General features: G+C 33.2%; 2 protein-coding genes across 2 annotated transcripts in view; one reads left to right on the top strand and one right to left on the bottom strand.

Moving 5' to 3' along the window:
- LOC146531199 (guanylate cyclase 32E-like) overlaps nucleotides 1-20,622 on the top strand; it is a 63,928-nt gene extending 43,306 nt beyond the window's left edge. The window contains exons 12-22 of the mRNA XM_085197945.1: nucleotides 1,562-1,699; nucleotides 6,275-6,572; nucleotides 9,286-9,477; nucleotides 10,324-10,501; nucleotides 10,615-10,755; nucleotides 14,225-14,348; nucleotides 16,296-16,364; nucleotides 16,855-17,014; nucleotides 17,260-17,462; nucleotides 17,667-17,742; nucleotides 17,828-20,622. Of these exons, the coding sequence (XP_085054071.1) occupies nucleotides 1,562-1,699; nucleotides 6,275-6,572; nucleotides 9,286-9,477; nucleotides 10,324-10,501; nucleotides 10,615-10,755; nucleotides 14,225-14,348; nucleotides 16,296-16,364; nucleotides 16,855-17,014; nucleotides 17,260-17,462; nucleotides 17,667-17,742; nucleotides 17,828-18,006 (1,758 nt within the window). The 3' untranslated portion in view covers nucleotides 18,007-20,622. The remainder of the gene's footprint in view (nucleotides 1-1,561; nucleotides 1,700-6,274; nucleotides 6,573-9,285; nucleotides 9,478-10,323; nucleotides 10,502-10,614; nucleotides 10,756-14,224; nucleotides 14,349-16,295; nucleotides 16,365-16,854; nucleotides 17,015-17,259; nucleotides 17,463-17,666; nucleotides 17,743-17,827) is intronic.
- An 853-nt stretch (nucleotides 20,623-21,475) lies between these two features.
- Nucleotides 21,476-23,777, bottom strand: LOC146531198 (oxidoreductase-like domain-containing protein 1). Its single transcript, XM_085197944.1, has 3 exons — nucleotides 23,476-23,777; nucleotides 23,256-23,387; nucleotides 21,476-22,749 (listed from the first exon to the last, which is right to left on the bottom strand). Exons 1-3 carry the CDS (start codon nucleotides 23,479-23,481, stop codon nucleotides 22,549-22,551), a joined length of 339 nt encoding a protein of 112 aa, XP_085054070.1. The 5' UTR covers nucleotides 23,482-23,777; the 3' UTR covers nucleotides 21,476-22,548.
- Between the last annotated feature and the right edge of the window lie 141 nt (nucleotides 23,778-23,918).

The following is a 23,918-nucleotide window of genomic DNA, read 5'->3' as shown; positions in this document are numbered from 1 at the left end:
TTTTTTTAAATTGTTATGAAAATTTCAATTGATTTATACAGTCTTTTTTAGCTTCACGCTGTTTCCCGCATGTGGCAGACGAAATCTAGTGTTAAGAGCACCGCCGAATTCTGGACGCATTGCATATTGAGTGGCGAAACACAACGCCACGCTTAGCCTCGACTCCAGAGCGACAAAATGACCATATTAAATATTTTATTTCATAGAGTTAAAATTCATTCCATAGCCTGTCGTGTTTACAGCCGCACGCATGTGCGCTTGTGTCAAGTCTGGCCTCAAATATAGTTTATGAATCTGAATATATAAATGAACCCCGTCTTACCGTAATTTATTTTTTTCACAAATTGATAAATATTGTAAGTATAAAAAGATCTTGGACTCGGATATCGAATATAACATCTGAAAAAGGAAACTCTTCAAAGAAAGAATTTCTCTAAAGAAAAGGTTTCGTCTAACAAAAAAGAAAATTTAACATCGGTTAGGAAAAAATCGAAATTCACGAATATTCTGACGTCCTATATATTTTCTTTTACATAAAATGTTTATTAGCTTTACCTTCGCTATATCACGCACATAGCAGCGTATTTAGAAGGAACATAGGAATCTGGTGTTCAGAGATTCTGTTCCCATTAAGACACTCCCGTTCCCAAATTTCTGACGAATTCAGTAGGCATTGTGTGTTGACTGGCGGAACTCTACTGAGAATATAAACATATTAAATATTCACTTCCCCGAGTGTGAATGGAACCCACAACCTGGTACGTTTACAGTCACATAATAATACATGAGAACAACTTGTGATTTATTAAAATAGTTTTTTAATCACTTATTATTAATTACTACAATGAATAATTAATCAGTTTTTTTTATTTCTCGCTATTCACGAACACCACGGATTGTATCACCAGAACGGAGAAATTAAAGAAATATATTCAATTCGAGCTAAAATCGAATTACTACCGTCTCGTTTTCAATGAGTTTTAAGTTGTAACTTTCGTACAGAATTTGGGATCAAGTTTCATACAAACACGGATATAAACAAATAGCTTTGAAGACAAATACTCGTATGCATGTAACGTGAAAATTAAATTTCATATGAGAGTGCCAATTCCATTCTAACTAGCTGTGTGGTGGTTTTTGAATGTGGACATTTAGCCAAAAGTTGTAAATTTGGTTATAAAGTTGTAGTTACATCTCAATCCATACATTTATTTCACTTTTCACGCATAATCCCGCAAGATTTTTATTTTTTTTAAATTAAATTTCTTCATTCTCCGCTATATCTACGTTTCGCTGCCATATAACACCACCAGCACTGCATTGTGTGCAGCTGACATCGTCGTCTAGTCGTGGTGCAGGCTTACGTATAAAATTTTAAACGTAACGTGAATTCAATCTGCGCCTCTTGGAAACCGTCCAAGTGCTCTGACCATTAAGCCATATGTTCTGTGTTCAAATCCTCTTTTAATCAATTTTTAAACAATTGCTAAAAAAACTCTTTCTGTAGCGTGAAATAGACTTAGAATGTTAAAAATATTTAAATGTATATATTTCTTAATAGGACAACCATTCTCACGAAATGGAGAAGAAGCGAGCCCACACCACTATCGCATCGTATCGCGGCAACATAGTCGCTGTGAAACTATTGAAGAAAAAGAATATTGACGTAACCAGAGCTATCAAGAAAGAACTAAAGCAGGTAGTCTTCTTTTTTTTCTTTAACCGTCCTCCACTTATTGTTCTTGTATTTTCTTTAATAATTCATTTTCCTGAGTAAGAATCGAATCCACAACCATTGCGGTTTCAAGTTATAGTTGTAATTTTTTCATCTCAATAATAAATTATTTGTTACTAAGAATAAATCATATTAAATCTTATGGAGCAGTCGTGGATCAGCGGCACTACATCTTACTGTAAACACATTATTTATTTTCAAACTCTATAAATTAATTATATTCATTTCCTTGCTCTGGTAATAAGACAAAACGCAGCGTTAAGTTCCGCGCATTATCTCGATACCTGTACTTATACAGTTCGACTATAAGCGTGGCGGTTTTGCATTTGACGCTCATCTAGGGAAACTTTCATATAGATTTTGGCATTTCCTGAATAAGATAAAAGAGTGCAACATTGGATTTTGTCTCTAAAATTCCAAAGGTGAAAAGTAGAGTTACTTCTTCTACTTTATATTTTTCCTAACGTAATAAACGTAAAAAATAACACCTAACAAATATGATGTTTGTGAATTCAAGTTCCAAAGGAGAAAATGTAAAAAATATTTTACCAATGATGTACTGTTATATGATCCATTATTCTCCAGACTAAGTCTTTTACATAAGAAGAGCCTAATGTAGAAAGTTATATTTTCAAGGAAACATGTATATTATATACGGATAAGAGGAATTCAATTTAGCAGAATCACGTAAAATATCATTTTTTCTTCAACTTTACACTGCATCTGAACATAGCAGAGTGGACAGAGGAAACATGGGTACCCAGTATTAAGACATTGCGTGATGAATGGCGGGACTCAACGCCGCGCTTTGTCGCGTCACCAGAGCGACGAAAATGATAATATTAAATATGTCATTCTCCAGTTTCGTCGTCGTTTCGTTCTCCATGTCATTCTCGTTTATAGTGACACACTTGTCCCCCTGGGTCACGAAGTCACCTCATCAGGACGTCAAATGCACGTGGAATATTATACCCGTGTCTCTCTCTCCCTCTCTGAGCCCCTCCCTGAGCTCCCTCTGTGAGCTTTAATTTCACTGCTTAATTTAAATTTTAATATGTCTATCCATTCCTTTTTGTCAACGATCCATTTATATTACGATGTTTATGACATTTCATACATAATTTATTTTAAACACCAACTTAGCAAGCAAATAGCGGTTTTTTAAGACACTTTGATATTCTTTTAATATAGAGCTATCTTTAACGGGAACGGTAATAAACTAGTTTATATGTTTTATAGTCCAAGAAAACGATCGGTCCGTTACTGTTTCAAATATTTGTGTAAAAATGTCTTGCATAGGTTTATTAGGAAGTTAAGAAGAATATTAAGGAAAGATTTACCGAAACATTAAGAATATATCAACGAGAATATATGGAAAATTTCCACGCAACCAAAACTGCTTTTTTATACATTTTCACAGCTATTTTTAGCACCAGCTGCTAAAAATGATTTTTTTAGAAAACGTATAAAAAAACGTATAAAAATAATTATTTTTTTACATTAAATATAAATGTAAACTTTTCCTGCTAGGCAAGTTGATTTAACGATTCCTTCTTAATTTAACATTACGTACGTAAAATGAAATTCTTTATAAAATTCCCACATTTTCCGGAAACATAATTAAAACATCGGACTATTTCCAAGTAATATCAATAAAAAATATTTTTCTTTAAATAATGTTTAAAGTAAACACATAGATACCCTCTGACATTTAACTGTGAAAAGTTATGTCAGTCCCTATAAATTGTAATTCTGGGCAGAAATGGATGTTTCCTACTAAAATATTTCCAAAAATCTTTTTTCTTTCAGCTTTACGCTGTATCCCGTATGTAGCGGGGTAGGCAGAGGAAGCCTAGTGATAAGACCCTCTGTTCCCCACTGCTTCCGTGTAGTGGCAGAACTCGACGCTTTTCCGTCACGGCACCGGAGACACCAAAGCGATGCGAAATGTTTCATTTCCTCTAGTGGGAATCGATCCCACAACCTCTCACGCTTACAATTACATCTCTCTCTCATCTCAAAAAAGTTAAGATTTAAACATGTGATGTTGCTACCAGTACAGGGGTACCTACGTCAAATAAGGGATGCACCGCGCCTAAAGCTAAAGCCTTCGTCACACCTACACTATCTATGTACACTCACACAAGTGCAAAGCTTAGCTTGCGCCTCTCGGGCTGTACCTTTGTAACTTTTTATGATAGTTTCGTAAAAAAGGTGCTGTCTACAAACGAAGCTTGAAACAGAAACTCAAATGTTTGAAATGTAAAATTTTATTGGGTGGATTGATTGGACATTTGTGTTCTTTTAAATTTATATGTATAGAAAAATATTTGAAACGAACATTTGAATATTCTATATATATATCTTATATATATAAAATCGAAAGGTCACTCACTCATCACGAAATCTCAGAAACTACAAGTGCTAGGAATCTCAAATTTTGCATAGGAGTAACTTATAGGACGTAGGTGCTCGCTAAGACGGGAATTTGCAATATTCGATTTCTAAGGGGTTGTTTTTGGGGTCGAAAGTTTGTATGAAACTTCGTTACTACAAATGCTAGTATTCTCAAATTTTGCATAGACGTCACTAGGATGTAGTCATGGAGACAGAAATTAATAATAACATAGTTCACGCGGGTGAAACCGCGAGCGGGCCGCTAGTATATATATATATATAGATTTTATATTTTAGTGAACCTTTTGCCTTTCTAACAGTATTTAATATGATTTTGCTATTTATAATAACAGAAACGCAGAACCGAGATTAAAATACTTGCTCTCTACTTTTTCAAGATATGACGTAGCGAAACTCAAAGCCGCACATTATCTTACAAAATCTAAATGATAAAAATAATTTAAGCATTCTTAGCAAAGTAATTTGGGGCCATCGTGGTGCAAGGGTACAAGCGTGCGACTGTAAATGCTACGTTTATAGGTTCGATTCCCACTTGAGAGAATGAAATTTTAGATATTTTGGTAACGAGGAAAGCCTGGCGTTAACACGTAATGCTTCAAGAATTCAGCAATACTAGTTTCCCAGGTCCCTTCTGCCAACTCTGCTATTTGCGCAATACTCGATATATTGCTAAATAAACATTTCCATAGTGGTATTCGAACCCAATACAATGGCACGTAAATCAGATCTTTTACCACTGAACTATGATAACGTCAAAAGTAATCATCAAAGCTAGCGATATGTATTTTCTGCAGTTCAGTTTAAGTTATACTATTTCCAAACTTTATCAACAACTTGAACTATGATTTGACTTGTAGAATTCAGAGTCTCAAGTGTATATAAATTCCAAGTATCAATACTAGAAGATACTGTTTTTCTATTAAATGTTGCTTATGTATGACTGCAGCCGTCTTTACTCACGATAGTTCGATCCCATTGAGGGTTATTTTCTTGCCTTAGTAACCAGATAAAGTTCGGCGTTGAGTTCCACCAATGCGCAATATTTTGAAAGCTAGGTGGCGCATAGGGAACTGAATGTTTTAACTCTAGATTCCCTCTAGCTACTTTGCTATTTGCGGGATACGCTGTGAAAGAAAATAAATATGTGTCTTAAATAGAAAAAAACCTTAAATAAAGGGGAGACCTTTTGTATCGAAGCCTTCTTTACCTATTTCGCTCGCCGTTATAAATAAAATAAATTTAAAAACTTTTTATATATTTTAATATATTTATCTTGATTAAGAGTAACGAGTAAGTATGAAAGTAATTTAAAATTACAATGTACTTTTTTCTCTATTTTTAACCCTGGACTAAAATAGAGCGCTTCTGTATGTATGTATGTGGCATCGTAGCTCCCAAACGGATGAACTGATCTTGATCGTTTTCAAAGATTTAGTGTTTCTTGTTTAAAGGTGCTTTAATCGATTAAGTCATTACATACTTTCTGGCTAAGAACACTCTTACTCTCAGTAACTCTCTTACTCTCTCTCAATCTCTTGAAGTGAAAATTCGATCAGCCCCTTCAAGATATTCAATATAAGCTTATTCCTGTACACAAAACGTAGTAAAAAAATACTGTATTCCATAATTCCAGTAATAAAATAACTTGCACGACCCGACGGGAAACGGATTCTTTAAATATTTACATTTTAAGTTTTTGTCATATTTCAATTTCATTTTTAATTATTCTTATCTCCATTATCATGAATAAATAAAAAAAATCTAATCCACAATGCTCTGTTATTCATTTTGACTGTGAAATCTAAACTAAGATTACAAAGCTGAAGAATTTCTTTGGTTGAACGCACTAATCTCAAGAACTACTTGTGTGATTTGAGAATTTTTTTTTTCATTTGAGTGGAGTATTCAATGGAGTATTTAATGTAACCCACTGTACTTATCGTAATATACTTGGTATATTACGATAAGTCATATGTCGTACAAAAGTCTTAATATTAACTATTTTATTTCTACTAATGTTCTGCCTTTCGGGAACTGAACCCACCACTACTTAACAATCTGGCACTCGGTACCACCAAAGCATATTACAGACACGCATATAATTTAATATATTGTCAACAGATGAGAGAACTGCGTCATGAAAATCTGACACCCTTCGTCGGGGTCTGCGTTGAAACTGGTGTGGCCTGCATCATAACCGCCTATTGTTCTCGAGGTTCCTTGGCCACTGTACTGGCAGATCGAGACCTTTATCTCGATGACATGTTCGTGGCGAGCCTCGTAGCCGATTTGTTGAGAGGATTGATATATCTGCACGATTCAGCACTAATTTCTCATGGAAATTTGACTTCGAGTAACTGCCTCGTGGACCGGCGATGGGTGCTGCAGATCTCTGATTACGGTCTTCATACTTTGAAAAGTAAGTTGTGTGATTTTGTATTCTGTATGCCATATACTAGTACTATAAGGTAGGTAGAGGGAACCTAGTATTAAGATATTCGTGCTTAATAGCGGGACTTAACGTCGTGTTTTTATTTTGATGTTAAGAAATGAAAATATCAATAAATGATAATTTATTCCCCCAATTTGGGATCGAATCTACAGCCGCCGCGTAACAGTCACTCCCTTGTGCCCCTGCGCCACGACTGGCCTCACTTAATTTTACTAGATTTCTGTGTGGACAAGTCCGACTTGCACTCGAACGATTTTTTTTATTTAATTTTCAATCCGCCATAAAAGTTTACATTGTAATTAATAATTTCTCACCTTTCAAATTAATACGTATAACAGTAAACGCGACGATTGTGGGTTCGATGTCTACTCAGCGGAATGAATTATTTCTCCCGCTCTCGAAAGTTTGGAACGGAGTGTGTTGACTTAATGTTTCTCCTGCATACCCTGCTATGTGGTTAATATAGTTTATTTATTTTTTTTAAGTTTCCGTACATCAAAAGACAAACCATTATCAGTTTCAATTTGCTGTCGGCCTGTCTATATGTCTGTCTGTTCGTCTGTCAAGACCATATTTGAAATTAATATCGAATATCCAGGATCTTTACTTCCTTACAGCACAAACAAAATCAACGCAATCAAAAAACACCACCGTTTATGCATCGTTTTTTACCGCATCGTGTATAAAAATTTAAGCGTCATCAGAACCATACCGTCAATCAACCAACCAGTCAACCGTCATAGTACTTTCCATGGACCGATTTACGACACTGGCAAGAAGTGAGAACTTAACACTTATAGGCCAGTCGTGTCGCAAGTTCGTGCTGGTTGGTGGTTGTGGGTTCAATCCCCACTCGAGAAAATGTAATATTTCTAACATTTTTATTGCGTATTGCGTGAAGCTGATTTTTATTTATAGATACATCATAGCAAAAAGCTATTACAAGCTTATATTTCATACAATATAAACTCACCTATTATAAATTGTATTTCCTGTGACCTACAAACATGAATTTGGCACGTCATTGGTAGGCGAGTCCGATTCGCACGTGACCGGTATCATATCGTTCAATATTCTTTTAAAATAGCTGGCAGTTCAGCTCCTCTCAAGATTCAATTATGGATCTTCATTCCATCGTTTTCGTCTTTTATTTGTGTAATACATGAAGATCTACATTAAAGATATAATCAGTATTAAGTATACAACTTTCTTAAAACAACATTTATAGACATTTTTGGAGATCCGAACCCGTATTTTTCTCTGCAAGAATCCAGGACAGTACGCGAGGTAAATAGGAAATCTTTGGTCGACCACCAAATATAATAATTATTTCAACTGATATATTATTCGTTCGTTCGTGATGTTTTCATTTAAAATATAACAATCCTAGAATTTAATCAGAGAATTATAAATATCTACTCACCAATATCTCTTCAACCAGTATTAAATTAAGTGTTACTTGAAATTTATTTACCGATCACAAACCCTTACCTCAAGTGGTATTGTAGAGAATATTCTGTAATTAATTTAGATATGCTTTTAGGTATTTTAAGTGTGGCTAAATAATATTAATGAGGCCATTGGCACAGCGAGATAGAGCCTGAGTGTCAATGCTATGGTTGCAGGTTCGATTCTTAACCTAATACAAATTGTTATTTTAAGATAGTTCAGGAATACCTATTTAAATGCAAAATATTATATCAAACACGACCTTTTTTTATATTTCGAATATGATATATAATGATAATGAAAATAACTCATTCCTGCGAGTGGGAATCGAACTCCAGACTCGCACGCGCATCACCACGATAGCCTCATGCCTATATTTACTGTATACATTAAAATTAACGTCCAATTTTCTGCTGTCAAATGCTGATCTTTGGCTAGTTTTCCAAAGACAACGATATGACATAAATCTTGACAAAGACTCCAAGTAATTAAGGTTATTAATCATCTTGTGCCCTTTTGTAAAGTAAATGTTTGTTAAATTATGTCATCCTTAATCATCCGCATTATTAGGATTAGCTGTCATTATCTACTAAGTCAGTTCTAAGTTCCCCATATAACAGGATACGTAAAGGGAATCTGGTGTTAAAACACTCTGCTTCCCGCTTTCCGTCTGAAATTGAGTGAAAGATTGCGTTGAGTGGCGGAGCTCAACGCCGCACTTTGTCCTATCAGAGCAGAAACATAAAAATAGTTAATTCAATGTACATTAAAAATTCAATTGTACGCTTAATTTATCGGAATCGTTGTTTTATATAATTAAATAAACATTTAAAGATAAATAAAGGTAATTTAGATTGTAAGTGTGTGTGTAGTAAAATGAACTATAGTAAATTTACACAACGGATGGAGCTTTTAATTGAAGTTATATAATATTTGCATCCATTGGGTGCTTCCGGTGGCGTGTGTTGCGAAGCTTTTGAGGCCTTTCATATGATAGACGGATATTTTGTTAACTGTAGACACGATGGTTGTTCCGTTCGGAGGAATGAATTTTTCTTATTTCTTTGCTAGGAAACAACGCTAATCGCGGCGTTTAGTTCCGCCATAAAGCACGTAGAACAGACACGTGAAGCTAACAAAAATATTAAAAATGAAATAAAATTGTGCCCGCCGCGCTTTATCTTTATATTTTTATATTTATTATAAAACTCTAAATTGTATTTTTTCAAAGGTGGCTGCGCAGACACTGAAGATGCACTACGCATGGAAAGACGAATGCTGTGGCGGGCGCCAGAACTGCTCCAGGATCCAAACCCACCACCCCGCGGCTCTCAGAAAGGAGATGTGTATTCCTTTGGCATAATTCTATACGAAATATTGGGCAGGAATGGACCTTGGGGCGGTACTAATTTGACTAACGCTGGTATGTTGAAAGATTTTTGAGTTTTTTTCTTCAGTTTCAGAACCGATTCTCCATTTTTCTATTTCTGGATGAATTTGACATTGCCGATTGAGTGGCAGAACTCACTGTTTTTTAATAACAAAAGCTAGAAATTGAAAATAGTAACTTTTTAAAATCCTAAATAATTTTAACGAGAAATAGGTCAATGATTTGATGAATACCTATGTGATTTTGCAATACTCCAAGGATATTAAGAGGAAATTACTACTTGTACTAGGACTGTTTACTTAAATTCCTGTTTGTCCTTAATATTACAGCACTTATATATATATATATATACTGTATGTGTGCCTGACAGACGACCCACATTCGAAACTACTAAACTTAATTAAAATTTGACATGTAGCTAAGTTAAAGATATCGTGGCGCGGTTGCATAAGCGTCTGTAATTGCGACGGCCGTGGGTTCAATCCCCACTTGGGGAATGAAATATTTAAAATATTAATTTACTCGCTCTGGCAACAAGACAAAGCAACATGCAATGGCTAGGCGTAAATTAGGAAACATAAGTGTCTTAATGGGAACTAAGTGTCTTTTTAATGCGGTTTTCACTAAGAAAAAGAGTTTATTTTGTATACGAAGTGAAGTAGATTACTGCTGTTCAGCAAGAAATAACTTAATAGTATGGCGGAAAGTGAGGAACGGAGTGTCTTATCATTAGGTTATTTCTGCCTACGCGTTAAGCTGATATGTTATACTGGTTATTATATTAGTTTAGGCATAATTTCACCAATACTTTAAATAACAACAAAAACCTAAGGTTAAAACTCTCCGGTCTCCATTCCTACAAAAACAAATATATTTCAGAAATCATCGGCCGTGTACGTCAGCCTATCGGTGGTGTTCTGTTCCGACCGCCGCTCAGTGGGCTCGTAGCGAGGCCTTCAGTTCTCGCTGTGCTGAAGTCATGCTGGAGTGAGAGACCAGATCGACGTCCAGATGTACGGCTCATCAGAATACGTCTTAAGGATATGCATGCTGGGATGTAAGTTTTCAATAAATATACTTGATAAATACAAAACATATTGCTCGGCGTTGAGTTTTAATAATGTATAATGATATTTAGTTTTGATTAATGATGTATAATGATATAAATAGGAAAACCAATATTTTCGACAACATGCTGTCCATGATGGAGAAATACGCGTCGAACTTGGAAGGGCTGGTGACCGCTCGGACGGAACAGCTCCTGCAAGAGAAACGACGAACAGATGATCTTCTAAATAGAATGCTGCCCAGGTAAGAGAATACGATATTGTAGAACGGCTATTACTAAGTATATTTGTTGTTATTATTGTAGGTTCATTCCGACTCGAGGAAGTAATATATTTTTATTTTCTTGTGTCTGGTAACAAAACAAACCGCAGCGTTTAGCTACTTTATACGTAATGTCTCACAAAGTGGCCTGAAAATCTCTCAAGTAAAAAAAAGTTTATCACCGTGGGAAAGAAGACAAGAAGGAGGTTATACTCGTATATTCGTTAACTATATTTTTGTTCTTGACTGGCACCGACCGTGTTTAAGTTTGTGTATATTTATGTAAGTATAGTTTTGAAATCAGTTAATTTCTTTTAAAATAACATATTTAATTTTTTCTTTAAAGTTTTACTTTAAAATTATTATTATATAATACTACTAACATTATCATTATTATTAAAAACGAGTCGGATTCGTACAGGGAGGGTTCCGTACCATAATCTGAATAAACACGGCAAAAGACACGTATCACGTTCATGTGATGCAGCCTGGAGAGGACAGATAGTTGGAAAGCAGAGTTTTAGTATTGCTTAGACTTTGGTGAAATGTACAATAAAGAAAAAATACATGTAAAAGAAAAGTGGTTATTGTGGGAATAACAATTTTTCTTTTACATATATTTGTTATGTACAGACACCAATCAGTTGCGATTTTATTATTAGTGTAGATAACATAGTAAATAAATAATTATCTTTATTTCCAAATTAAGATTAGTTAGTAGGATTAGCAGAGTAATTTATCATTTCATTGTTCCCTTTTCGTCCTTTTTGGTCCATTATCAGCAAAGTATCCAAGCCAGATGCCTAATTATAATCTGTAACATCAGCGGTATTGAGGCCAGTCATGGCACAGGAGCACAGTTGTGTATCTGTAAAAGCGGCTGGTTGTGGGTTCCATCCCCACTGGAGGGAATGCAATATATAATACTTTCATTGCTTCGCTCTGACGTCGAGGCAAAACGTGGTATAGAATTCCGCCATTCAACACACAATACCTCAAAAAAATTGGCGAAAAGTGGAGAACGGAGTATCTTAGTACTAGTTCCTTCTGCTTATCCAATGGTATTCGGGATTCAGCGTGAAGCTGATTTATTTTTTTTTTTTTTGCTCTGGTGTCGAGGTCGAGGCAAAGCGCGGCCGATGTGATCCGCCACTCAACACACAATGCCTCCAGAATTCGACGAAAAATGAGGAACGGGGTGCTTTAACACTAGGTTCCCTCCGTGTGTGAGGGATACAGCGTAACGCTAAAAAAAACAGTAGGAAACCAAGAACATTATAAACATTAATTCTTTCGAATCAAATTTCTCATGTCCGGAGCACACAAAACAAATAAAACTACTAAAAATACATCACTAGTATTTAGTAATTTTTGTTTGGTGAATTTAGAAAAACATCGTTTCAGATTTCATTGAACTAGAACTTTTTCAATATCGTACATTAGAGCTGTTTCGGTCTCGAGTCTCCTCTATTTTGTTTTATCTAGTACTCCAAATGGTTTTTCAGAATTTTCAGTATTAAATTACATTAAGTTTAAATTACTATAGTTGTTTTCGTTTAAGTATATTAATACAAGTTTCTGTCAACCGAGATTCACTTATAAGGCTTTTAATATGATTTTTTTTTTAACAGAGTAGGCAGAGGGAACGTAGTGTCAAGACACTCTATTTCCCACTTTCCGCTGAATTCTGGAGGCATTTTGTGTTTGTGTTGAGTGGTGGAACTCAACGCTGCGCTTTGTCTCGAAACCAGAGCGAAGAAATGAAAATATAAATTAAAATAAATATTTCCATTTCTCGAGTGGGGATCGAACCAACAAGCCAGTCGATTTTAAAGTCACAATTTGTGCCTCTGCACCATGACTGACCTCATCATGAGGCTTTTAAGTTACGTATACGACACGAGGCAAGAGAAATCAATCATAGTAATAAGTAAAGCTATATTATATAGCATATATATATGTGTCTTTCAAGAGTGGCTACGTTAAGTAGGGATAGTGCTGATTGAACGTCTCAAGGATACCTTATGTCCACTGAGGCAATATTTATCCTCTTGACATTCTTTTTGAGACAAATAAAAAAAATATATTTTATTTTTTTGGCTATATCTTTCTAATCGTGGCGCAGGTTGTGGGTTCGATTCTCACTCGAGGAAATAAAATATATAATATTTTCATTTCTTCGTCGTCTTCGTTCTTCTATCACTTTAACGTCCGTTATTTGTCTTATTTTATAATATTTAATTGTAGTAATAACCTTTAACACACAAAAGTGTTTTCCTGTTTTTAAATTGTGATATGTAATATAACATTCTTCGACGTTTTCTTATGTTCTATTGTAAAAGTACACTAAAGTGTACATACAATCTTTTAAGAGTATTACAGATTCGATGCAACCGAATTTAAATTTAAGTCTATTTTTATGAATATTATTATTATTAGGTAGATCACCGATTTTAGTGAAATCTATTGAGACGCAAATAACATATTAATTTCTTTCATTCTTTGCTTTACAGAAAATAGTAATATTACTTAAGAAAGAAAAATGTTATCTGAGGGAGATTCTCTCGAAAAGTTTAACCCACTTTAAAAAGTTATTAGGTTAGCGTCGTCAGTAGTTCTACTCAATTTTATCATTTCATATAAATTCAAAGTTTTAAATAGTTTTTTACAGTAAGTTAAATTCGTGCCTTCCATATCTTAAGAAAAAAGAAGTGTCACAGCGGCACAGTATCTGATTGTAAATGTAACGGCTGTGGATTCGATTCCCACTTGAGGCAATGACTTTTTTGATTTCTTCGCTCTGGTAGTACATACCGCGACGTTTAGTTCCACCATTCATCACGCACTGCCTTAAAATATGCGTGGTGTGTGTGGTACAGAGAGTCCTAACACTAACTTCCCTTTGCCTACTAATGATATGCGATATAAAAATTATTATGTTGATATATATTAATAGATTATTTATTACCTTGAATGACATATTAGTCTTCTGTATAATAATTATAGTACATATTTTAATTATTGCTTCATATTTTTCTTCGTAAAATCTGTTCTTCAATTTTAAATTCAATGCCTAATTTAATATTTATATACAGTGCCGAAGAGAACAAAGGCTTTCACAAACAAAGGAAGAGCTTCTGAAAGAATTCCATTTGACATCATTATGACAGATTCTAATATCTATTTAAATTGAAATATCTTCCCTAATTTTACAATGAGGAATTATTCTATTTTTCTATGGTTATTTTTTTATCAAGATGGATGAACTTAAAGGAACAGAAACAGGAGAAAAGAGTGCCTTAACACTAAGTTCTACCTACCCTGCTATGCGAGAAAAGACGCGAAGACATTTTTTTTTATCAAATCATGAGAAGTGTAAAATCTAAAATATTATTAATTATGTATTTAATATGAACAAGAAATTTAAATTAAAAAGTACATTTTGATACAGGACAGTAGCGGAAGCCCTGAAGCGAGGAGAGCCGGTCCAAGCGGAGAGTTACGATTGTGTAACCATTTACTTCAGCGACATCGTCGGCTTCACAAACTTGGCAGCCATGAATACTCCAATGCAGGTAAATAAATATAGATGCGAGTACATTCTACTAATATGGTAAATTTTAAACCTTGTGAGGATGGATGCTTGTTCCATATTTATGCGTATTTTTCATTTTTTGATGTGAATTCAGAGTGTTTTTGATGTTATAGTGATGTAGTAGAGATATGTATTTATCGCGAAAGTTGTGGGTTCACTAAGGCTTGTTTTCTTAATAGAATAAGGAAATTATAATAGATGACTCGCCCGAGTGGGAATCGAACTCAAAACTGTTGCGCTTACAGTTTGATGTGCTGCTACGTCACGACGACCATCATTTTTTAAAGTCCATCATCCACTCCGAGAAATGAAATATACAATATTTTCATTTTCTCGCTCTGGTAACATGGCAGAGCGCAGCGTTAAGTTCCGCCACTCAACACGCAATGCCTCAAGAATTCTGCAGAAATTTTTCATTTTTGCAAATTTCATTTTTCAATCTTAATGTGAAATCAGACGCATTCCATGTACAAGTGCTTTTTATTTTTAATCTATACTTCTATACTAATATAATAAAGCGGAAGAGTTAGTTATAGGCTATATAACATTACATTACACATATAAACTAATATATTTTAAAATACTTTCTAATTTGACATGCAATTTATTCTGCCATGTTAATAACAACCGTCGCGTCGCTACGCAACCGTTACCGCGACATTTTGATATTCATCCTTATGAACATAAATATAATAGTCACTCTTAACATTTTATCTAGATTGAAATTATAGTTTACTGTATAACATTCTAATAAATAATTAAGGAGATGTCACTGATTCGAAATGACCTAGCCTTCGGGCGGCACAGTATGAGTATGACCGACGCGAACGGGCAGATGACGTTGACGGTTTTATAAATTTTCATACATTTTCGAACTATTGTAAATGTTTATGTAATTATTTGCTGTTTATAATTAATTTAAACTACACTTTGGTTCTCTTCTTATTTTATTTGATATTGCCCGCTAAAATTATCCTACTTAATAGAGAGAAATGTTTAGTTATTTCGTAGAGTCGATATCTATGTACGCACGCACGGAAAACTTTAGGTACTTTTTCTAATATTGAGAATACCTATCCTTTATTTACTTTTAATCCTTTTGTTGGTTCATTTCAATAACTCAGATATTTTTTTCTAATAATGTGTATCAACTTATTATTCTTTTGATTATTTAAGCTTATATTTTCTTACTAATTCTATTGAAAATTGAAAATAATTTCATGAATATATTTAATAAATATTCTTATAGTTGAAGCAGGCGTAGCCGCGTCCGGGTCCACTAGTACATTATAAAATGATCTAGTCAATTCACTTAAGCCTCTTAAGAGATTTAGTGCTCGAAGTTAAAAGAACTTGAAAAGCTGCTTCAGCTATTGACCTTTCGAATTACAGACTCTTATACTAAAGTCACGTTTTCATAATCTTTTCGTAATTCTAAAATGGTAGTTTTATCTAGTATTTTCTAGGTAATCATTTTTACTTTTATTTTTTTAACCGTGGTTTAGTGCTGAGTGTCGGATTTCAACGCCGCAATCTGTCAGTTGAATCATGGGCGTATTTCTTGGCCCAGCTTGGGCTGGCTGATTGGCTAGAGGCCTGGCCTCCGTTGCATAGTTTAATGATACGGCAGACGAAAGATAGCCTTAAGGCACCCCGTTCCCTACTTCTTACTGAATTTTCCAGATATTGCGTATGGAATGGCGGTACTCAACACCGCGCTTCATCTTACTTTTTACCAGAAAGAGACATGAAAACATTAATTATTAAAATATAATTATTTCTTCTCGAGAGTAGGATCGAACCTACAGTCATCGCATTTACAGTACACGTTTTACATACTGTGCCTTTAGGTAGTAAATTATTTTCTAAGAACATAAAAACTAAAAAAAGTTACATTTAATATTAACATCATTTATTTCTTTTTCAGATCGTGGAAATTCTGAACGATCTGTACACGTGTTGCGACGCCATCATATCCTATTACAACGTTTATAAGGTGAGTCTTGTCAGCTAGTAAGATTACATGCCTGCTTTGAAATGTCGTTATGTAATATTTATTTATTTTATAATATGAATAGGTTTGCAAATGTTTTATGCTTTTGAAGATATTTCTTATTTTAGTTTAATTTAATTTTTTATATATTATAGGTATATATCTACTTACATACTACTTACATAAAAGGTAAAGGAGAACCTATTCACCGTCTTATTCATTCTAAATCGAGGCCAGTCGAGGCGTAGGAATACAAGCGTGTGACTAAAGGCGTCAGGTTATGGGTTCGATTCCCACTCGGGAAAATGAAATATTTTATATGAAATAGAGATAAAATATAACATACTTAAAGTTAAGTTGCAAGACTCAATACGCTTTATTTTGTTACCAAAGCGGGGAAATGAAAATAATTCATCCCCCGAGTGAGAATCGAACCCACAACCTTGCTTTACGGCAATCAATGATATTCTATTAATAATTATATCAAAAACAGGTGGAAACTATAGGCGACGCGTATATGGTGGTAGGCGGTCTGCCCGAGCGCTGTCCCCGTCACGCTGCCGAAGTGGCGTCTCTAGCGCTCCACGTCCTGGATTCCGTGCCCAATATACGTATGAGGCATATGCCGGCGGCCAGATTGCATATAAGGATAGGTAAGCTGTGTTTTTTTCTACTTTTTAGCTTATTTTTTTATATATTTCACGAGGCTATTGAAGCTATTCTTAAGGTATAATAAAACTAATATATTTCTTGGGTTGGAAGAAATTGATATAGCTTTGAACAAATATGTTCGTGATGATGGCGCGACTTCATGGCGCGCGTGCTACTAGATATATAAATTTAGTTCATCGAGGCGATTTTTGTTTTATTTATAATTCTCTTGTTTCACAAATTTTAGGTATTCACAGTGGCCAATGCGCGGCAGGTGTAGTGGGCATCAAAATGCCACGCTACTGTCTTTTCGGTGACACTGTGAATACGGCTGCCAGGATGGAGTCCACGGGAGAACCCCACAAAATACATATAAGTCATGATACGTATAAACTGTTGAAGCAACACGGCGGATATCGGTTTAAGGAACGCGGCATGATTAATATTAAGGTTAGTTCAATGGAAAAATAATCATAAAAAATAATCTAACCAGCTTCCGGCTGCATCCCGCACATAGCAGGACGCAGGCAGAGGGAACCTAGTGTTAAGATACTCCATTTCCCACTTTCCTTTAAACCTATATACTTATATAATTATATAACCATATACCTATAGTATACAGATGAAACATGTCTCATTTTTATTATTTTTTAGGGTAAAGGAGAAATGAGGACATGGTGGCTTGTCGGTGAAGATCACGATCGACGAAAAAATTCGCTTATACGTGATAGTGAGTATTATATTATAGAAGGTTACTTTAAAAGGTTACTTTCATTAAAACACAATGTTTTAAACTACAAATTTACTATTTACAGATTCGTACTTCCAACCAGCTGACACAATATTCAATCGACAGACAAACATACGGGACCGAGCCCGCTTATCATGCGGCTCATTAGGCCCCGCTCTATCAGCCCCCGCCCTTCCGGCCTGCCCCTGCGTAGTGCCCCCTCGTGACCACCACTCTGCACCCGCAGTCTCATTCTGCGAGTGACGCTAACCCACAGACGGCAGGTTCAAATCTATAGATTACATCCATATATACAGGCTGTTCAAAGATAGAGGCTGTAAAATAAATAGAGACTTTGAAGACGCTGATAAGCGTCAGAGGTTATTGGCGGCTATGAAACGATTGTATTGTTTAGATTATCATTATAATAATTTTGTGTGATTTTTTTTGTATTAGAAAAGGAATGTGAACATAGAAATGATTTCTAACGTGTTTGCCGTCACTTTAAGCATGAGCATTTTTATTTCATTGTAATTTTAAAATATAACGAACTATTTACATAATCATAATATATTATACTTTTAAAATAAATTACATTAAATGGCCTAATTTTTCGTCCAATTAATTATTAAATATAGTATTAAGTGTACCGTATACAGTATTAATGAATAATATTTAAAATATATATTCATATCCGTGACAAGGACAAGATGACGATGGTGAATGTTATTTTCATGTATAATCTATATATATAAAAGGACTTGTCCTCACTGACTGAGGTAAGACGCACGTACAGCCGTAACCGCTGTGCGTAGAAACGTGGAACTTAGACAGATGTTTACTTTTGTAATCTGGACATCCACTAAGAAGGGATTTTGAAAAATTTTAACCCTAAAGAGGTGAAATAGGGGTTCAAAGTTTGTATGGAAAAAAAATTAAATCGGCACCGATCTTTATAAAATTGAAATTTAGATTTTTAAAAGTATTTAATTGAACACGTGTTTCATCGTTTTCTAGAATTTTCCCCCTAAGGGTGCAAATAAGGGGTTGAAAGTTTGTATAGGTTTTTTTTAAATCGTCACCAATTTTTATAAAATTTGAAATTCAGACTCTTAAACGTATATAATTAAACACACGTTTCATGGTTTTCTAGAATTCACCCCCTAAGAGTGCAAATAAGGGGTTGAACATTTGTATGGAAAAATCTTTAAATCGCCGCCGATTTTTATAAAATTTGAAATTTAGACTCTTAAAAATATTTCATTGAACACATGTTTCATGAGTTATTAGAATTCACCCTTAAATACGCAAGTGAAGCTGCGCGCGTCCGCTAGTCTATCTATATATATAAAAGGACTTGTCCTCACTGACTGAGGTAAGACGCACGCACAGCCTTAACCGCTGTGCGTAGAAACGTTAAATTTGGACAAAAGTTTACTTTCGTAATCTGGACATCCACTAAGAAGGGATTTTGAAAAATTTTAAACCTAAAGGAGTGAAATCGGGGTTGAAAGTTTGTATGGAAAAAAAATTAAATCAGCACCGATTTTTATAAAATTTGAAATTTAGATTTTTAAAAGTATTTAATTGAACACGTGTTTCATCGTTTTCTAGAATTCTCCCCCTAAGGGTGCAAATAAGGTGTTGAAAGTTTGTATGGAAAAATCTTTAAAATGCCACCGATTATTATAAAATTTTAAATTTAGACTCTTTAAAATATTTACTTGAACATGTGTTTCATGGTTTTCTAGAATTCAACCCCTAAGGGTGCAAATAAGGGGTTGAAAGTTTGTATGGAAAAATCTTTAAATCGCCACCGATTTTTATAAAATTTGAAATTTAGACTCTTAAAAATATTTCATTGAACACATGTTTCATGGGTTATTAGAATTCACCCTTAAATACGTTAGCGAAGCTGCGCGCGTCCGCTAGTTAATAATAAAAACTGACAAATAATTGAAGTCCAATAACAGATACAAATTAAAAATTATAACTGTTGTCACGTTGTATCCATTAATGTTAATTAATTATTGTCCTTTTAAAAATACAGTATATATATATACCTATACGAGTATATATATCAAATTAAAAAGCCTAATTATAATTAAATTGCCATCCTTACTTTAAATGCTTTTCTACTTAAGGATAAATGTTATAAAAACTTGTAGCACTTAAGTATAAAATAATTGGTGTAATTAAAATCAATGTACGAAAGACTACATGGAAAAATGAAAGACTATGTTAGAATAAATATCATAGATAATAAAATTTCTTATACATATAAAAAATCTACTAATAAATGTATCAATTGCTTAGTAAGCCCATTTAGTATTTAAGGTGATATGTATACTATAATTTTGTAATACTTTTTAGCCTTCTATTTCTGGCTTATACTTTTTTTATACATTACAATCATTAAAATTACATAAGATGGATATTCCTTCGACATTTTTAAAATGTGAAACTTGCAGAAGTTATCACTTTCTATTGAGAAATACTTAAAGTATATTATATGTATATGTATTTAAGAATAAATAAAAAAGGAAATTAAATGGCGGAACTGAATAAGATTTCTAATAGTAGAGAATTAAGCGTATGACTTTAGGTAAGAGTCATTTATTGAGGATAATAAAGCAGTTCTTCAGCAAAATAGAAATAAAATATTTTATCAAATTATATATATATAATAAAAAATACGTATCTACAGATAAAAAATATACGAATAATGCTCAAATGACATATAGATAAAATAGGTCTTTTTTTCTCTATAGATTTTATTTAATGTTTTTTTTAAATTGAATTCCTTTTTACTAGAGTTAAAAGTTTCTATGGTCACTGTCAATAGTCTAATTTTTAACACGTAAGACTAATACAATTTATATATAAATTTTAAATTGGACCAATTTTTATTGTTTATGTGTTTGTACTTCACTAAATCATAATAGTGATTGCAATAATTTAAAAAAATATATTAATTTGTCTGATTACCACTCTATGGAGTATATGTTCCTTGTTATAATATGATGACTTGTTTTTTTATTTATAAATTCTTCCAAAAGAATATGACAAAATATTACTTATATGACCAAATCATAATAATGTTAAGTCAATAATTTTACTCTAGTCAATATAAAACAACTTTATTTAATGTTGTAGGCATGTATTAACTTAGGAGAATATTTTATGTAAATCAGTGTTTATTACGTAATAAATAAATGTTGCTGTTGTTTGTTATCTATACACTTTTTTTTAATAAAATAAATGTAAAAAAAAATATATTTGTTTTATTTTGTCAGTTATTTGTGTGCCGTCGTGGCGAAGGGCACAAGGTTGTGACTGTAACGCGGCGGTTGTAGGTTCAATCCCCAATCGAGGTAATGAAATATTTATTTACGTTTATATTTCCATTTCTTCGCTCTGGTGTCGAGGTATAGCGCGGCGTTGACTTCTGCCACTCAACATGCAATACCTCCAGATTTTAGCAGAAAGGGGGGAACGGAGTGTCTTAACACTATGTTCCCCCCTTTCTGCTGCCTGCTATACATAGTTTGATAAAACGGTGTCGCTAAGTATTAACGTACATGGTCTGCAAGAAGCGCGAGTTCGAGTACCACTAGGTTTAAATATTTATACGTTTCTTTTTAAACAAAAATCAGATTTTGCTAAACTCCAATTGTGTATTTTTTTATATTTCAAAAACAAACAACAGTTAAACATTAAAGTAAAACACAAATTTAGAAAAATAAATTTATTAATAATTGTGAATAACACTGGAATTCACATTAGGATAAAATCAAATTGAAATTTTAGGATCAAGATTTAAGCCAGCCAGTGGGGCAGGGGCACAAAGTGTGACTTTAAACGCGACTAGCTGTGGGTTCGATCCCAACTCGAGAAGATGAAATATTAATTTAAATTTAAGTAAGTAATGGATTCGAGGCAAAGCGCGTGATGAAAATAAACGTTCCACACTAACATGTGACGTGGATGTGGTAAATGGTAAAGTAAATGATGAAAATTTCTTAGCTTCCCAGCATTGAAGTATATTTATAGAATAATCGAAAAGAGGCTCATTAAAAATTTGTATTAACGATTCTTTCAACTTTTGTATACTAGCTACTAGACTAGCCATTGCAACATTAGGAGAGACGTGAGATGGGTAGATATCCTTTTATATTTCTTTGTTTATTGTGTTACAAGAGATTTTTAAACCAATCATCTTTCTATATGCGTCAATTTTACTTGTTAAACTGACGTATATAATGCATTAAAGCATGGATCTAAGTATAAAGCACTAAGAACGTCTTTATTTTAAACCAGTGGTCGAAAAGGCACCTAGTACCTACCTAAGTAGCTGCCCAGTTTATAAACACTTTGTTAATATCTTTATAGGTTTTAACGATTCTATTACTTCTTCTAAAAAAGTGTTTGGTCGGTGGAAGGTACAAATTCGGTTTACACGAAATTACTTCTTTTAGAGGAAAAAATTGTCCCAACATGTCATATGTACAAACAAAATCCTAGTCCAACAAGTGGTACATACCAAGAATGGTTTTTTCTTTCCACTAGCTTTTAAAAGCTCCTTGGTAACAGCTCCAAACTTCTATAAAAATAAGTAAATCCCCTACCAAATTTTTTAAATGTTAAATTGATACACTTGTACATATTTCTAAATTTATAAATTAATAAAAATCCAATGAGTGTTTTATCTCAAAAAAATATCTTATTTACGATTTTTACTATTTACATTTATTAAAGTTACTAACAATTTTACTAAGCTACAAAATACAAAGAAAAATCAACTATTTATTTATTCTTTAGTCGTATTCTCAACTCCATTTCTAAATAAGCTTTCATAGATGGATCGTCAACAGATTTCATTATTCTATCAATTATTTCTGGTCCTGCATTTTCCATTTTAGAAGCTAAGGCTTCAGCCCATACTATAAACACACAGTTGGCACAGCCAGTTCTGCAACATGCTGTTGGAGGTTCATCTATTGATGCCTGGAAGTTAATAAAAAGACTTAAATGATGATGATGAATATGGGCTCAATTTTAACCAAGGAAATAAATCTTGTACTATAGTACTTTAATTAATATTTATTACTATACTATAGTAAATTTATTATATAATACATAAATTTTGTACTATAGCACAAAATTTGTACTATAGTACAAAATTTATATGTGTTTTTTTATTTATTTTATATATAAAACAAAATTCAGCAATAAGTTCCACTACTCTAAGTTCAGTGTTTTTGAATTATAGTTGAAAGTGGACAATAAAGTGTCTAAGCATTAAGTCTACTTAGCTACATACGAAAAGCTAGTAAAAATGTTAGTAATATAAAATATATTATGGTAAAAATTTTAATATATAAAGAATGCAGTTAAATGAATACTTAAAAAAAATTAGGTTCTTGCACTGACACAAGAAATATTAATTTTTTATCACTGAAGTATTTTTACAGAATCAAGTAGCTCCTGTTCTATACTAAAAAATTCTTTACATTTCGAGTAATCCTTTCAATTTCTTTTTCTTTCTCCTCATCTGTTACATTTGATTGAGTTGTTTGATTGAAACAAAATCGTTTCGAAATACATCTAATTAATGGAGGCCTCACAGTTGGTAATTTAAGTTTCTGGTAAATAAATAAAAATAGATTATTGAAACTTCCATAATTACATAATTATTTCTCGAAGACGTAGTAAACAGTAACTAATACTTACGAACATAACTTAACACAAATAGCATAATGTAAGGGAATTCCTTTATAAGGCTAGTAAAGTACGTATTTTAGTAAATTTTAGAAAATAGTAAATACCATAAAATTTAGTTGCAAGTTGCGACTGAGACTAAATATTTTTACTGAACTTAAATTATTATTGAAATACTAAATAATCATGATTGGTATTGTAGTATAGTATTATTGTTCTACAAATAGAAATTAAAACGGAAAATTTTATTTTTATTTTATGGTAGGGATTTTAGGTTATGGTTTTAAATGTCAATTTATGTCAAAACAAAAATATATGTCAAAATACTTTGATAATTAAAATTTGAAACAATATATTTAAAATGTTATCTATGTATATATTTTATACCCTTAAATATGATAAATTATGTATCGAAAATAATATGTAATAATAATAATTTTATTATTTTAGTAATA

The sequence above is a fragment of the Heliconius melpomene genome, chromosome 15 (assembly GCF_056956725.1).
Source record: "Heliconius melpomene rosina isolate 202511_hmr_F chromosome 15, ASM5695672v1, whole genome shotgun sequence".
Lineage (NCBI taxonomy): Eukaryota > Metazoa > Arthropoda > Insecta > Lepidoptera > Nymphalidae > Heliconius > Heliconius melpomene.
Note: the sequence above shows the minus strand (reverse complement) of the source record. Positions and strands in the feature narration are given on the sequence as shown.

Excerpts from the sequence above, each read along its gene's own strand:
- LOC146531198 (XM_085197944.1), bottom strand. Across the intron at positions 22,750-23,255 it reads TTGAAAGGATTACTCGAAAT|GCATCAATAGATGAACCTCC; the intron begins GTAAAGAATTTT and ends ATTAACTTCCAG.